The following is a 13,037-nucleotide window of genomic DNA, read 5'->3' as shown; positions in this document are numbered from 1 at the left end:
TCTTCTCTCCTATTTAATTCAATAAAGTTAGCAAACTAGTGTTGTACACAGGGCTGTGCCAGTTTTCTATAAGCATCAGAATCAAACTCCAAAGCATGTGGTATTGGATGATAGCAGCTCGGTAAGCAGAGCTATTGTATCATTAATGGATTAAATTTTGTACTGGAACATGGAACTTAGTATATGATGAAAGAAACAACAGAGAAAAGATTTTATTTGCAATTCACTTCTTGCCGGTTAGGATACTCACATATTATAACCCAAAAGGATGATTTTTGTATGTAGGTAACATATCTTAATTTCATCTTTGTGCCTGCAGTAGGGAATTCAGGCCTTTTGTAGTCTTTGCCTCTCCGGGAAATGTTGCTGCTATACAGCAGTACAGCTTCCTTACTTTTACTCTTGGTTTATTTGTTTTCCCAACTGTTGGAGGTGCCTTGGCTTCTCTTCAACATACCTATTAGTAAAACTATTACACACTGGGTGTTGTTGGCCACCCTTGTAGAAAATGATCTTTCTTTTTCCTGATTCTGTTGAGAAATGGCAATTTTCAGAGTAAATGTAGCTGAAAAAAACTTGAACTATCTACATTGTGGCAAAAAAAAACGTTCCCATGAGAACGTGAGAATCCAATTGTGCTGAGACTGAAGCAGGCCAATTTGGAAATACTGCAGCTACATTTATCTTACATCCAGGAAATGCAGGGCAGACAAATGTTTAATGATGGCAGTGAGGAGATTAAAAACGGCAAAAAGTACATAATTATTTTCATACCTTCATTACTGAAAGAAATTTCATTCAATTGCTATTTGACTTACTGTTTCCTGCCTACTCTGCATTCCCTCGGTGTATTTTTTTTTTTTTTTATTCTTTTTCTTTTTGCCTTCTTCCCTAGATTCTCAGATGGTATATTACATTGACATTTTTGCTTGTAGTCAAAAGTTATCTGTTGATAAGATATATTTTCCTTACTCCAGACTTTATTTTTTCTAAAAATTATCTTTATGAGAAAATGCAACAGGTAATATGAGTTGTGCTTGACCCATTGAGAGGGTTCTTGGTGATAAATTTAAACATACTGTGTCTCAGAGGTAAGGCACTATGGAACCAACTGGGACAGAACTTGTGTTGATTATGTATATTGTATCTTAAAGGAATAAGGACAGTTCATTCAGAATATAATGAATCTAAGGTTGGATACTGCATATTAATATTGTAGTCCTTACTGATATATACTCTTCATGTTTACCCTTTGAAGGAAACTTTTTAGAACTTTCACTATTTTTAAAAGTAAAACTTGGATTTTGAATAGTTGTATTGCCAGAAGAGGTAAATTAAGGTGTTTTACTTAGTTAAAATGAAAAAAGGCTTTCAACTAAATACAGTAGCAGCATGTAAAGCTGTTTCAAACTGAGTACAAGCTGACACATCTGTATTTCTTCTAAAACAAGTCTAAATTTCAGAGCCTTTTTACATGTATTATTTTTTTTCTTCATAATCTTTTTACAAATAGTTTACTTAAAAGCAAAGCAACTTGAATCAGAATATCTTTAGTGATCCTGGAGGAAGGATCACAGAAATTAACCATTCAGATTATGGAAAGGCACATATTTTGTTTTGTGTGTGTGTGTGTGTATTTTTATTTGTTTCTTTGTTTGTTGTTTGTTAAAAAGGAATATTTTCTTCATATAATCTTGCTGATATATAGTAATTTTGAATAATAAATGTAATTGTAGATATATGACATTTTTGCTTTTAGTTTTATATGCTTGCCTTCTTACAGTCTTCCTTCTTCAACTCCTCACCCCTTTTTTGCAAAAGTCCTTTTCAGGGCTTCAATTATGCAAGTACTTAAGTATGCAAGCCTATTACCACATGTGAGTAATTCCCATTAAATTCACATTTGGCATGTTATTCATCTGTGTAGGCAAAGAGGAGCAGTACTGAACTGTGTTCAGGAGGGTAAGGTATCCTCTATTCCTGATTACAATTTCTGGTAATACTGAATTAGCTGCATTCAGATTTCAAAGTAAATACCGAAACACATACAATCTATCGGTAACCTTTACTTTAAATGTGAATGACACTATCATGCCCCAGCCACCTATCTTAAAATTCTTACCTATCTTAAAATTTTACTTTTCAGAAATGTGTATGTTAGTACAACATATTGAATTTCACAGTATTTCATCTTGATTGCTCTTACAGCTCTGATCTTAGAATCATAGAATTAGAATCTTAGAATTATAGAATGGCTCGGGTTGGAAGGGACCTCAAAGATCATCTAGTTCCAACCCCCCTGCCATGGCCAGGGACATCACGCACTAGATCAGATTGCTCAACGTTCATCCAACCTGGTCTTGAATACAAGGGATGGGGCATCCACAGCTTCTCTGGGCAAACTGTTCCAATGCCACCACCCTCTGAGTGAATGAAGTATTTCCTCCTAACCTTTAATCTAAATCTTCCCTCTTTTAGTTTAAAGCCATTACCCTTCATGCTGTTTGAGCAAAGAGTCACCCTTTATCTCTCCATCTTTTTTTACGTCCCCTTCAAGTACTGAAAGTTTGCAGTGAAGTCACCCCAGAGCCTTCTCTTCTGTATGGTGGTAGAATGCTCTTCCTATGTGAAGCAAGGAAGGCTTTCTGTAGGACATGGCAATGATTGCAGCAATGCCAGTTGGGGAGTAAGGTGTGGTATAGCATCATTGGATTGCAGTACTTTGGTTTGGAAAGGACCCCTGGAGGTCTTTAATACAAATGTAGTGCTTGCGATCTGTCTAGTCACATTTTGAATGGATCTGAGAATAGAGATTCCACACTCTGTGAGCAACCAGTTCAGTCTCTAAAAGAAAACATTCTAGAAAAATATTAAAAATTTTCACTGAAAGCATGAAGTGGACTGTGGAAGACACAGATGTTAAATCCTAAGCCAGAGGACACTTTCAGATGTAAAAATGCCTTTCTAATTAATTGAAAGGAAAGACCCTAGTATAATTAGGAATTAAAAGATAAGGGAAGTTGCTGGAATTCCTCCAGCAACTAAGAATTACAGGCATGTTATTTACTCTTCCTCAAGGAAAAACAAGCAAACAAACAAAAAACAGGTCTTCATGAAGTGAATCCACAGGAGGATGATGACAAGCTTTTCAGAATCTTAAAGGCTGAACATATAGGACTGTGTTCTGCCTGAAGCCAAAGTAGAAGGAGAGCTTGGCCCAGGATTTAATCTTCAAAAATCAGAAAAGAACAAAGAAGAAAAAGATCATCCAAATAAATAATTAAGTAGTCCATGCATTTTAAATAAGAAGCTTTGTAATTACAAAAGACTGAATTTATTTAGGACAATTCAAGTTGCTAAAATAATAAAGTGAAGGCTAAGTCATACATCATAAAAAAGTTTGAAGGATTTCGAACAAAACAAAGAACATAATCGTGTTTTTATTAAAGGCCTTCAGGTAGACAAAAAAAATATTGTTCAATACTTTTCACCTCTTTCATCTTTCTATATATTCTATACTCTAAATGATCCATATCTTTGATGTATACACATCAAAATATCAGTAAAAAATAACAGTAATTACAGTTAAAAAAGGGGGGATCTTAACCCAACAGAATAGTCCTGGCAGGACAGATATAACAAAACTTTTTTCTGATGCTTAACATGAAACAGGTTTTCAGCAAGAATTTCTGTTGTCATTAATGTTAACAGGATCCAGGTATCATTCACCTAATCTCCATCAAAGATTTATTTTATTATTTGAAGAACAGCAACTTGGCTTTGTTCTGACAAAAATCTTGCTTTAGTAAGTAAAGTAGTAAAGTTTAGTAAAGTAAGTAAAGTAAAGTAGTAAAGTTTAGTAAAGTAAACTCAACTTTAATCTGCGTGAATTAAAACAATTTCCGCTCTACTTTGACCCCATGTGATATTTTCTGTATATAATTCTATATAGAATGCAAATAAATAAATAATTAAAAAGGTGATTTTAATTGCTGTATGATTTGCAGTTGCACAAGAAGAAGGAAAATGCAGTACAGCACCTCTATATATTTTTGGTTATCCAAAGAGGAATCTTTTTTTTTTTTCAGACGCAGTCTCCAGACATTTGAATTTTTGAAAACTTTAAGGCATTTCTGTAGCAATCAACATGACATCTTCATATTTCTCTTTCTTTTTCTTTTTTTTTTTTTTTCCCTTTATTCTCAAAACATTTACAGAGTTTCAGAGTTTTTATGCATTTTTGCTCCATCTTGAGCAGATAAACCAAACTCTGAATTACAGGATGAAAGAAGTAGAGGGATGAAAGAGTCAGGACACATGGTGAAAAATATTATATGTAGCTTAAAAAGTTTTCAAACCTCCACACAATTTTTACATACTCACAAAGTAATTACAGAAAATTTTCAGTATACAATGAAGAAAGATTTAGTGAACTTATGGAACTTTTCAAAGGTTATTAGTTTTGCCAAGATGGCATGATCAGTCTTAACTAATTTTTTCATTCGTTTAGAATGAAGAATTCTCAAGAACTACAACAAAGACCTGGAAATCATTACTGAAAACTAACAGAGGTTGAAAAGTCAGGACTTTTGAGACCAGGACTTTTGAAATTTGAGACTATCTTTATATCTTTATGAAGTTTGCATAACTAGGATGAGTCATTTGTGAAAGCTTTTCTGAGAAAGTTATCTAGTAAAGAAACACTCACAATACATAAAATACTCACAGGACAATATACATTCATCCAGAGAAGGCATACAGTATATTTATAAGACAATAAGATATCTAAATTAATAGAAGTAGACAAAAAAAAAAGAAAATCATAAATATATAGCTGGTCACTATGACCTAGTTATGTGCATTTTTCATGCAACTTCCTCTACAATAAACTCATGCATGTATAGCATGAAATAGGGATGTCTGAAATTTCATTATGAAGAATCAACAGTGGAAATTCTTTCTCTGGTGCCTAGGTTTGAAACCTTTGTTTTGAGAGAAAGTAGTTAAAAAAAAAAAAAAAAAAAAAAACAGTTTGGATGAGTATTGGAGAAATACAAGGGAGATCTGTCAGTTACCTGGAGAGCAAATAAAGAAATCAACAGCTTACTTCTTCCTAACTTTCTTAGGAGTGAGGGCTTTTGTTGAATGCTGTAGCTATCTGTCCAGTAATGACTAAATTTAAAATAAACAAAAAATAAATGTAATCTAACATACAGCACAAGTGTATGATAGTTGAAACATCTTGCTGAGATTTGAATGATCAATCTAGTCATGATTATATAGTTCATTTAATCTTAACAGTCATCCTCTTAAATACGTAAAGTGAGGAGATACTCTACCTTCTTCTTCCTCATTTCTAGAAGTGCATTAGACAGAAGATTCTTGCAAATCCTCCCACTCCCCAGGGATGCCACAGACATCTTCATCTTCCATCAGCTCTTCTGTAGCTGGCTTCCTGAGAAAAGTAGTACAAGTGTATGAATTTGGACAGGTCACAACACGTAGCACTTCAACGTGTGCCCAAGGGCCATCCAACAGTGGATATAATTTGACCTGCATATAGGTTCATTACTCTCCAGTGGACATCTTGTAACTACATTTGGAATCCTTTTTTCAGTCTGATGGCCCATTTTCTTTTTCCATTATCATTCCAGAGATGTGAAATAGATGTAAAAATCAAAGTAATTGAATAAGCAATATGGGAAAAAATCCAGTAAGCAGAACAAGTATATAATTGATATATATAATTGTTCTTATTTATAATAAGAACAAAGATATATAATTCAGTTTTATTCAAAATACTTCCACATCATGGAATGATTTTTCATTTGAAAATACATAGTTCTGTATTCAGTAATAATTACTGTCATGTCATCCCTCCCTCCCTGTAGTTGGCTTAGGCTCAGTATTCAAGTTGTCCTCCCAAGGAAAGTTTAATAGAAAAACCTATTTCATCCAAATATACGCATGTAGTTACACTTGAAAATAGCCTATGGTCTCTTAAAAATATGTTGTTGCTGCTAGAATGTAATTTGCTGTTGCAGATCAAGGGTATTCAGATTCTTTATAAACTATTTTTTTTTTGACTTTTTCATGTCGAATTCATAATTTTTATATCATTTTTTCATGTCAAATTCAAACAAAAATGTTGTTACTTAAAAGAGGTGTCAGAAAGTGAATTTTAAATACTTTATTTCTTTCGGTGTGCCTTTTGTTTTCAAGGTGGTCCTAGATGTTGGCTCTGGATTAGGAATCCTTTCATTTTTTGCAGTGCAGGCTGGAGCTAGAAAAGTCTATGCAGTTGACGCCAATTCAGTGACAAAATATTCAGAGGTAAGTGCTTTATTTGAGGCAAGTGATAGAATGGTATAGTGTGAAAACGTTAGAGATCTAGTACTCTGTCTCTAAAAGGCTAATGTCAAAAATTTGATTTTGATTTTTCTAATAAATCAGATCTTAGTGGCATCACATCTTGGATGGTAATTTTTGAAGGTGACCTGAATATTATATCAGGTCTGTAAAACATAGCATCACTGGTTTTGTGAAAAACTTGTGTTCATTGTTCTAACTGTGATTAAGTTTTTACTTTCAGAAGCAAAAATCAAAGCAAAACAAAGAAACAAAGAACAAAAAAAATCAACAACAACAAAAAAACAGATGTTGTTTTTAAGGGTTCTGTGCAAAAATATCAGGGTGTTTTTTCCTGGGTCTCTTGAACATCCATGTGATCAGGTAGTTAACTGAGTTTCCTGATAAGTATTACCCTTTTACTCATTCACCCTTCTTATGAAAAAACATGTTTTTATGTTTACAAAAGGCATGTCTGTAGAGTGTATTCAGTTTTAAAAGATATTTTTCAGGCATTGCTTTTACAAAGTATTATAATATCAGTCAAAGTAAGTTAAGCACTGAAAATGGTATAGAAAACTAAATGCCTTAGGAAAAGTCCGGTACCTATAAGGTGCTAATTCTAAATAGCAGCAACAGCAAAAATCTCCATGTCTTTTCTCGCTGTCTCTGCTTGTTTAGGTGAACATCAGAATGCGTGGGGAGAGTGAGAGCATTATTGTTACAAATTTTGTTAACGCTGATCACCTCCATCTGAGTTTTTACAATAGCTTTAATGTAAAAGAGGGTGAAAAGTAGAGAAGTGAACGAATTTTCATCCCACACCTAGAAAAAAGTTGCAGTATCCAGATGTCCATTGTTCTTTTTGCTTTGCTGACCTAGATTCTAAATGTCCATAAGCAGGATTGGGAGTCAATAGTTCTTCAAAGCCCACACAAAGAGTATGCAGTAGTTCAGTGGAACTTCCTCCCTTACGCTCCTTCAGCAACCCAGCCTCATGGTAAAGGCTAGTGAAGACCGATTGTTAATTGTAATACTGTAAAGGAAATGCACTGTTATTGGAATTGAGATAATCTGTTTAGATTTTAAGGAAGAAAATGTGGATACTAGGCATTTTTATTTCTCTCCAGGCAGAAATTTATAAATTATATGTATTTTTCATTCCATCTCAAATACAAAACTCTTAATAATCTCCCCATATACATTTTTCATTAATTCATATACTGAATAAAATATTGTAACACAACTATCTCTTTTCTATTTCTAAGATATGTGTATATACTATTATATATAGAATTCACCTGAGAAATTTCATATGGTCATTTCCTACTTCTATCTTATTTATATTGCTGCTGACAAAAGGCTTTATTATTATGTGTTTGTTACTTTCGGAATTGGTTAGGGAGCACTAGCCTGACTTATCTGCTAAGTACTAAAAGAAGATTTCTGGGTTTTAGTATAATTTGGATAATTAGAAAAATCTACCTAATTAAAAGGATTTTTTTTTGCTGTTGATTGACAACACTAAGCAAAGGTTAATATATGGAAGGTGTCTATCAGAGGGAATGGTGAAGAGTGGTTCTTAGTTCATGTAGGATTTTGTAAATAGATGCAATGTTGTCCAGTATCTTTGTTTCATAATAGACACAGGTTTTACAAAAACATAATAAAAATAGCAAAAGACAACTTGCTTATCCTAGCAGGTAGTGGGTATTGGCTCACTCATTGAGTCTTTGTTCACTCAAAACTTGGCCCAAGTCAGAAGTGAGCAAAATCACTAGTTGTGATAGGGTACATGTTGCATCTGTAGTCTATCAAATCAAGTATGTAACTATATTGCAATATAAATGTGAGTAAAATATATGGCAACTTCTTGACAGAGAAACAGCATGAAACCATTGGCTTTGGGAACTGAATTGCTTTTCTTCTGGGGTGGATAAAATGCTAAAATGATAAAAACTAGGATTGATAGAGATGTGAAGAACCGTATATAGCTGTAGATCCTTGGGACTACTGGCTAAAGTGTTATTTTTAGTTTGACAATTCATAGCTTTTTGGTTATTTTCTTCTCCTTCTACTTCCCCAAATGGGATTCAGTTTTCATAAGAAGTATAATAGATTTCCGTGGTCATCATTTCTTATGAAAACTTGTTCACTCTTATGAATTGTATTGCAGATCAGATGACCTATTAACACATAGCATATTTTAAGAATTTATTTATTTTTTTCAAAAAAGGATGCTTAGCTGGATCAGTCAGTTAAATTCCTATACTGCATATTCAGTATACTATTTGTCATTTCCTCATCTTCCACAATGGGATTTCATTAGTATGGTTTATCAAGTATCTGGATTATAAAATGAATGTTACTTTCCATCGATTTATTCTCTCATTTCTGTACGGACTTATCGTATTTAACATCTGTTTCAGATATATACAATATAGCAATCTGAATATGAGATTAATGAGTCTTTTTCATTTTTTTATGTTTTAGTACAAAGCAAGTATTCCAGTACAATGAACTACTGACTGAAGTGAAATTATACTTGAGCAGTAAAAATTAATGTTGTAGTACTACTTACTGAGAAAGTTGTTGGTATTACATAGATTCCTCTTTATGGTTAGAGGTTTATTTTGAAAGAATGATATTAAAAAAAAAAAAAAAATGACAGTGTTGAAAACTGTACAGTGAACAGATGTGCCGTGGCAGAACATTTGAAAATTATGTTAATAGGAAAAATTATAGCAGCTGCTCTATTGGGAAACATACCGGCTGTGCTTAGTCACTCATTTGTTTTAGATATTCAATAAAAAATACTTCATGTCTGCAACAGTCATTGGTTTGCAATTCATTGGTTTGCAAGTCAATACGTTTGTATTTCTGTGTTGTACCATGGTGTCATTATGGTGTTCAGAAAAGCTAAACAGACATGAGTCTCTGCTATGTTTGTATGTATATATAATCCTCCAGTGACAGGTATTCTACCACATCTCTGGGGAGGTTCTTCCCATAATTGATTGATTACTGTCAGCATAAAGAAGTATTTCTTATATTGAGATAAAACTTGTCCCAGTGCAACTTGCACTCATTGGTTCTTGTCTTCTCCATATGGCTCCTTGTGAAGAGTGAGCCTCCATCCTCTCTGTAGCTGCTCTAGAATACATACTGGAATACATATTCGTATTCTGCTGGGGACTTCTTCAGGGCAAAAAGACCTAACTCCTTCAGTCATTCCTTACAAGGCAGGTTCTTGAACCATTTGATCATCTTCATGGCCCTCTTTTGGATCCTCTCCAGCCCATCAACATGTTTTTTGAATTGTGAAGACCAGAACTAGCTGCAGCAGTGCTGGCGCAGCCTGACAAACGCTGAGTATGTATGCATATTCAGTCATATGGTATGATTGAATCTCTAGTAATAACCCTACAAATGCCCCAGAAATGCTTGTCAGTCTGCCATGATATAGGACATAAATTGTGCATAGCAATATATAAGACTGCCATTTATTGTGTTGAAATAGCCAAACACAAGGGAATAGATTTAATTAAAGATAATTAGCCTTGAGCAGACTGAACAACAACTCCTGTGAGAAAGCCCATTTATGTGTGGATTCAGGCTGCATATAAGACATATACAGGAGTTTGAACAGGCATTTTAACATGCTCTTAGGACAGCTACTTTTGCAAAGATTCTGTATCAGTCACCACAATGTTTGCACCTGTTTGCTGTGTAGTGTTTAGGTGATATTTGTATGCACCATGCTGTCTTCTGTGGAACAAACAAACAAACTGCACCTGTTTCTGTGTTTTTTGTTTTGTTTGTTTGTTTTGTTTGTTTGTTTTGTTTGTTTGTTTGTTTTTAAATTAGTAGGCTTTAATTGCATTTAATTATGTGGTAAGGTGCCTGCTATCTTATCTGGTATGCCAGATGCTGTATGATGGATTTTATATAGTATGGTGATGATATACATTGAAAAGAGGAAAAGAAAACACTGGCTAGATGCTGCTGTTGCAAGGGGCAACTTTGTAAAAAAATGAGAGCATAGCAGTTTCTCTGTCAAGGAAGATGTATTTCAGCTGTCCAGCTGAATGCATATATAAATATATATGTATGTTTATATATATGTATATATATTTATATATATATATACATATATATAAATGTTAGCCATTTCAAATAAACTCAGCAATTGCTGCTGAGAATCTGGTGAGATAGTCTTCAGAAACAATGTGATGGAAGTACAAAGCTTCATAAGAAGGCTTCTCCATCACAGAACACAAAGTTTGTATTCTTTGGAATTCACGGAGAACAAACATCTTGTTTAGACACTCTTAGATTTCCTCAATATTTAATAGACTTGGCAGTTCAGATAAACTTTAAGATATAGACCTTATATTTTAAGTTCTTATATAATTATGTAATTACTCCTTTTGCCTCTGTTAAGAGAGGTCAGAGAACTGACTTGCATGCTTAGATAAGTGCAGCTGCTGCTAAGGTGCAAAATCTGAGCAGGCAGAGAGTACTAGAATAGTTCCTGATAGACTAACTCTACAAATTGTCAAATTTCTTTTGCAGCTGACTAACTGTGCTCTTGTCTATGACAGCTGATGATCACAGCCAATTAAAGCCTCTGCCACACTTTTGGTTAGGATTTTGGGTGAGCCATCTGTCAGTCTTACAGTTAACTCTTGAAAAAATGCACAGAGAATGTGTATATCAAATTAACTCTATTTTTCTGTCTGGGTTTTTTGAAGTGTCACACAAAGACATGTTTTTAACATGTATGTTCTCAAAAAATTTAGTCCTTCTCAGAGTCTTCTATTTACAGAGAAGTTACTCTGTTTTCTCTATATTCATCAGCATTCAATAAAAAATTTAATTACAACAATATTTTATATTATATATTTATATTTTTATATTATATATTATTATTTAATATTATTAGTATTTATATTATATTAGTATTTATATTATATATTATTATTATTATATTAATTACAACAGTATTTTCAAATATGTAGTTCTTAAGCATCCCTAGACAGTATGTAGCTGCACCATTAGATAAGTAGCCATTTGACTACTTGTGTTTCAGTATTAAGGATGCTGCTATGTTATTTACTGTTTTGGCGGAGTTCATACAGCAGCACACGCACAGATCAGCTTTTATATCTGTGTGAAATGCTTTGATCTGTTTGCTGTCTTTGGGGCTCCTTTGGAAGTCAGACTTTTGTTGTTGTTTTCAGAGTTTTATTTTTGTTCCATGAAGAAATTTCTAAGTTTTATTTGTGCAGAGAGCAATGAGGCTCTCTCAGCCTCCTTTTCTTCAAACAAGACAATCCAAGTGCCCTCAGTCTCTGCTCAGCACATACATCCAGCACAGCTTTTTTTGCCTTTTTTTTTTTTTTTTTTTTTTTTTTTTTAATGCTTTCAAGCAACTTAACATCCTTTTTGTGTTGCAGAGGTCCGCACTGCACACAACATTTGAAGTAAGGCTGCACCAATGCTAAATACAGCAGGAGAATCACCTCTTTTGACTGGCTGACCATGCTGTGTTTAATACACCTGAAAATGTGGTTTGCCCTCCTGGCTATCAGGGCACACTGCTGGCTCACATTAAGCCTGCTGTTAATGAGTACTCCCATATCCTGGGATTACCACAGGGCTGACACGAGCAAGTCCAGGAGGTTCCTGAAGCACCTAGATGATAACTTCTTGGTGCTGGTGCCAAGAGAGCCAACTAGGAAAAGGTGCTTTCCTAGATCTGTTGCTGGAGAACAGAGAGGGTCTTGTGGGGGATGTGGCAATTGGCAGCCATCTTGGTTATAGTGCCCATAACATGGTTGAGTTTAAAATTTTTGGTGACAGAAGGAAAACTGCCACCAAAACTTCAACCCTGGGTATTGGGAAAGCAGACCTCAGGCTGCTCAGGGAACTAGCTAGCAAGGTACCCCGGGAGACTGCTTTTGAGGGCATTGGCACCCATCAGTGCTGGTCAGTCTTTAAGCACTGCCTCCTAGAAGCACAAGATCAGGCAATTCCAAAATACTGGAAGGCAAGCAGGTGGGGCAGAAGGCCGGCCTTGATGACCAGGGATCTTCTACTGGAGAAAAAAGAAAATGTACAACTCCTGGAAGGAGGGTCAGACGACATGGAAGGAATACAGGGACACTGTTCGCATTTGTAGGGAGAAAATTCATGTGGCTAAAGCCCAATTAGAGTTGAAGCTGGCCAGGTCTGTGGAAGACAATAAAAAAGTGTTGTTTTTTTTTCATATGTGTGAACAGAAAAAGGAAGACCAAAGAAAACATAGGTCCGCTACTTGATGGGGAAGGTGGGGAAGGTCTCCTCACACACAATTACATAGGCAAAGCAAAGACGTTTAATGCCTTCTTTGCCTCCATCTTAAACACTGATGATGGACTTCAGGACTCAGGGTGCCCTGAGCTGGAGGACCACGATGGTGGGAATGATAAACTCCCAACTGACCCTGAACGTGTGCGGAATTTGCTGCTCCATCTGGATCTATACAAGTTCATGAGTTACATGGGATTCATCCCAGGGTACCTAGAGAGATGGCTGACATCACCGCAGGTCCTCTCTCAACTATTTTTCAAAGATCTTGGGAATCTGGAGAGGTCCCAGTAGACTGGAAGCTGGCAAATGTTGTACCAATTTTCAAGAAGGGCAAG

The 13,037-nt window shown here is 34.9% G+C and overlaps 1 protein-coding gene across 3 annotated transcripts in view; it reads left to right on the top strand.

The window, feature by feature from the left end:
* Positions 1-13,037, top strand: part of LOC311427834 (histone-arginine methyltransferase CARM1-like) — a gene marked incomplete at its 3' end in the record, with an annotated part of 69,250 nt that overhangs the window by 33,323 nt on the left and 22,890 nt on the right. For all 3 annotated transcript variants that reach the window (XM_084505419.1, XM_084505417.1, XM_084505418.1), the window contains exon 5: positions 6,223-6,333. In XM_084505419.1, coding sequence (XP_084361545.1) covers positions 6,223-6,333 — 111 coding nt within the window. The remainder of the gene's footprint in view (positions 1-6,222; positions 6,334-13,037) is intronic.

Source organism: Aythya ferina (genome assembly GCF_964211825.1).
Source record: "Aythya ferina genome assembly, chromosome: Z".
Classification (NCBI taxonomy): Eukaryota; Metazoa; Chordata; class Aves; order Anseriformes; family Anatidae; genus Aythya; species Aythya ferina.
The sequence above is the reverse complement of the archived record's forward strand: the minus strand, read 5'-3'. Positions and strand labels throughout refer to the sequence as shown.